Source organism: Paramisgurnus dabryanus, chromosome 16 (genome assembly GCF_030506205.2).
Source record: "Paramisgurnus dabryanus chromosome 16, PD_genome_1.1, whole genome shotgun sequence".
NCBI classification, from domain to species: domain Eukaryota; kingdom Metazoa; phylum Chordata; class Actinopteri; order Cypriniformes; family Cobitidae; genus Paramisgurnus; species Paramisgurnus dabryanus.
In genome coordinates this window covers 20,159,986-20,164,735 of record NC_133352.1, presented here as the reverse complement: position 1 = coordinate 20,164,735, position 4,750 = coordinate 20,159,986, and the positions used below count along the sequence as shown (strand labels likewise).

The 4,750-nt window shown below is 37.3% G+C and overlaps 1 protein-coding gene across 1 annotated transcript; it reads left to right on the top strand.

Moving 5' to 3' along the window:
* Positions 1 to 928: 928 nt before the first annotated feature.
* On the top strand, positions 929 to 2,731 carry sox3 (SRY-box transcription factor 3). Its single transcript, XM_065271898.2, has one exon. The coding sequence runs from the start codon at positions 1,135 to 1,137 to the stop codon at positions 2,026 to 2,028; it is 894 nt and encodes a 297-aa protein (XP_065127970.1). The 5' UTR covers positions 929 to 1,134; the 3' UTR covers positions 2,029 to 2,731.
* Positions 2,732 to 4,750: the final 2,019 nt, after the last annotated feature.

Sequence of the window (4,750 nt, the reverse complement as noted above, 5' to 3'; positions counted from 1 at the left end):
ATTAATTAAACTTAAATTAAACAGGCTATAGATAAAATCACAATCTAATTTGAAAATAAAAGCGTAAGTGAAAGTTAAGAGCTGTTATTTGCCCTGTTTGTTGGTAAAGTAGAAATACTTTAATCAGTGTCAGTGCTTGAATTCCAGCAGTAATCATTTAGTTGGCTATATATTATATTAAAATCTTAAACATTTAAGGCATTACATTATTTTTAAGTCATACATTAGTGCTTATACAATGTAATGTAATGCAAACTCATACAAACAAAAATATGCAAATAAAAAGGTAAGCATTTAATATGAATTAACCATAATAGCCTCAGCTTCAACACGTTTACAGTAGGTCTATTTTAACATATATATTCAACATTGTAAAAACTAAATGAAAAATGTAAATAAATTGTAGCCTATTATTGTCGTCCCTTTATAACATTTGCACCTGTATCTTTCTTAAATGATAGAAAAAAACGGAATATGACATGCTTTTTAGTGGAATACAAAAATATTTTTTATATATGACTAAAATATTTTACAGTTCTAATTTATATTTCATTTATTTCTCTTCGGCTGTGCAGCATTATCGAGTTTACATTTAGCTTAGATCTTAAAATTTTAATTCAAAATATTTCTGTAGCTGTTTGAAACATTGGACAGGTTATTCACTGACGGCAAAAGTGGGATAACAGTAACATTTTCCAGTAGAAAACAACGGTGTTAAGACAGTATTTGCAAAGTGATCACTTTTGTAAAAGTGCAAATTGGTTGCCAGTATTTTATCCCACTAAAAGTGCATCCCGAAACATAGTCGTACATTGGCAGCGCGCTTCTTGAATGGTGGAGTGTGAGGCGCTCTCTGATTGGTCGGAGCTGAGCTCATTGTTATGCTGTCAATCCAAATCACATGGCCGAGCCTCTATTAACAGCTGAGCTTAGCGCACAAGTTTGCAGAGTTCCGTGGCAGAGCAGAGCAAAACACTCGGGACTGTTGTGGAGCAATCTGAAAGAGCTTAGTGACTTTCACACAACCAGACTTTTGAGCACTCTTTGAGCAACTTTTTGACTGACCACCGGCTACTTCAGGTTTCTTCACGCTTTTTTATTTCAGGTGCTTGTCACCGCTTTTAAGGCGTTTAAATGTATAACATGATGGAAACCGAGATCAAAAGTCCCCTTCCGCAGTCCAACACGGCGGCGGGCGGCAAAAACAGCAGTGCCAATGACCAGGACCGGGTGAAGCGGCCTATGAATGCTTTCATGGTGTGGTCTCGTGGACAGCGGAGGAAGATGGCACAAGAGAATCCAAAAATGCACAACTCCGAAATCAGCAAGCGTCTCGGTGCCGACTGGAAACTTTTGACTGATGCGGAGAAGAGACCTTTCATTGACGAGGCCAAGCGGTTACGAGCCATGCACATGAAGGAGCACCCGGATTACAAATACCGTCCCCGCAGGAAGACCAAGACCCTGTTGAAGAAAGACAAATATTCTTTGCCTGGAGGACTTTTGGCGCCAGGTGCCAACGCTGTCAACAGCGGCGTCTCCGTGGGCCAGCGGATGGACTACACGCACATGAACGGATGGACGAACAGTGCGTACTCCCTCATGCAGGACCAGCTGGCCTACCAACAACATCCCAGCATGAACAGCCCTCAGATTCAGCAGATGCACCGGTACGACATGGCGGGACTTCAGTACCCTATGATGTCCTCTGCCCAAACTTACATGAACGCAGCTTCCACATACAGCATGTCACCAGCATACACACAGCAAACCTCCAGCGCAATGGGTTTGGGCTCCATGGCATCGGTGTGCAAGACGGAACCCAGCTCCCCACCTCCGGCCATAACCTCTCACTCTCAGCGTGCTTGTTTGGGAGACCTGAGGGATATGATAAGCATGTACCTGCCTCCCGGAGGAGACAGCGCCGAGCACTCCGCTCTACAGACCAGTCGGTTACACAGCGTTCATCCGCACTATCAGAGCGCAGGGACTGGGGTGAACGGAACACTACCCCTAACCCACATTTGAAAGACTCTAAAAAAAGACTAAGTACTTCGGATACTTGAACATTTTGATTTGCAAAAAAGAGAATCGAAGTTCAATTTTGTTTTTACAAAAAAAAGATACTATTTTTAATCTCAACGAGCTGTCCGTTTTAAAGAATTTTATGACGACATATCGGGGACTTCATTTTGAGTGTTGCGCCCAACTAAATGAATTGTATTGCAAAGGAGCTTTTTATCATAAGCTGTAACGCAATCAAACGTCTGTAGAAGATTATTGGACTTCTGACTTGTTTGCCGTCAGAGTTGGTCTCTATAAAGAAAAGGCACGTGGCTTCGTGATGAGGCCGTATTTCAAAAACAAAAAAATGAAAGAAAAGTGACAGGAGAGTACGTTCACTCATAAATGTTTACACTTATTTTTAGAATGTCAGTTTTGTTGGCTGTGTCCAAAATCTGTGTAGTCTTTTGTTCTTCGTTTATGAACTAGGTTTTATTCAAATGAAAGACTGTGCTGGTCGCAAGCGCAAAGTTTGTTTTATTTATAGTAAGTTGTTTTAAAGCTTGTGAACCACTGTACGTTTTGTTGAAATGCTTTTGTTTTGTGAATATTCCTTTCTGTAATGTTATTGCAGTATCAGGTTAACCCATTATGTGGGACGGAAAGTTTTATTTAAACTTACGTTTACCATCCTATTCCTAAATGAATAAATTTGTTTTTACAAAAAGTTACCGGACTAGATATGGTTTATTATTTTTTTAAACGGGTCATTCACCCGTAACTGAATATGTGTGACTGTTGTAATTTAATTAGCTTACATGTAACACATAAATTCTTAAAATGTGACCTGAATGTATGCATTTTAAAAAATGAAGAAAAATGGAAATTGAGAAGCGCTACTAACAAATAGACGCCAAAACGCGTTGACTGTATTTTAAATGCTGCCGAGAAATCTGTTTGTAAATTACATACATTTTAAAATACAGGCCTATTCTGAAAGTAATGGTATTGAAGCACCTGCTCTAATTTGGTCCTCTTTTTTTAAAAGTACAAATTAGTGTAATATACATCAGTCCTCATTATAGAATCCTATTCACAATAAATGATAAAAATCTAATATTTAAATTATGTACACTTTATACAACAACTAATGTTTCATGTAGTCGCTTAAAAAGTTTTAAAAGTAACTTTTAAAAACAAGTACATGCAACAAAAATACAGTAAAATAATGTTTGCTTGCATGTTTACATTTTTCAAAGTGTGTATTTCCCCCCAGCAGTTCTTAATTGCTGACTGGTATAGGCTACATATAGTTCCTTTAAATTACTTGAATAATAATGCTTAACTATTAATAATCCAGACAGACGATTAAACAGCAAATAAGTTCTGTTAATTATCTTTATAATAATAGTTTAATACGGGGATTATTTTATGTAGTATTATGAGCTCTCGTGTCCAAATATAGGGTCAGCCAAGGTTAAATATTTGCTGGATTATATCTTGCACTCAATTTCAGACCATACTGTCTTTTGGTCAGTTTGTAATAACCACATCCTTATGTTGTTAACAACTTAAAAGGCCGCGTCAGGCAGCCTCGCACATATTATGTGTCGCGCTACTTGATAACATAGGCTACTACTGTATGATTTGCTGATAACAGTGGATGTACAGAAATTTGATTTCACATACAAGAACCGACACCACAGTTATTTTTAAATATATGTAATTTCAGTGGCCTATTTAGGCCTAACTTGTTTCTCGCAGTTTCACCCGTTTATGCACGGTCAATAATTATTTAGTCTATTAAGCGCCTAACATTTCCGATAATTGATTAGTTTTACTGGTGGTAAAACACGTATATTAAACGTAACAACTGTCAGTCTGTATTATTTTTTACAACGTCACTCACTCCATTTACATTTTAATAAAATCCACAAGCAAGGGATGTTTGTAAGGGGTAGGCCTACTTTAAATGCAACAACATCGATTCCACTGTAAAAAAATGTATTATACTATAATAGAAAGTAATTATATTACTTTAACTTAAAAAAATTAAGTTAAACCATTTCAACTTTTTTATAATTTATGTCAACTATTCACAGGTCAAAACTTTGTATGTTTTTATTGACTTGCAAAACAAACATTTTTTTACAGTTTAGGCCTACAGCAATAGATTTTTTTTCTTAATATAGTCAACAGGATTATAATTTACGGTTCGATTTTGTGATGTCTTAGAGCTGATGAACTTTTATCATCAGAAAAAGATGTTTTAAAATAAAATTTTGTCACGTGACACAAGTGAATTAAAGTTACAATGGTACACCTGACAGCTTTAAAGCAGGAGGTGAGTAGCATTGCACACTGAGGCATTGATTCCTCTGAGCTTATGAACTGGATGGCTGCTGTTCTTCCCACATATACTGACAGGTTTGATCCATGATTCATTGCTGTGCTTGGATTAGCCCTCTGCACTCTTTGGATGCCAACAGATTAGATGGACCTCCCTGAATTCAACATTAGAGTCCTAAGTCACGATTGTGCGCCTATAACCTCATCGTGCAGCATAACACTTAGCAGCCTCAGAAACACATATTTTTTTTAAATATTTATTTGATAAGACAGGACTAAGTTATTAAACAAAGACCACATGTATTGAAGTTATACTGACGGCAGAATGCATTAGGTCCGGACCAGCAAAGAGTGCCCCCTCCCTCTCCTTTTTTCCTGTCTTTTCTCTCTCACTGGC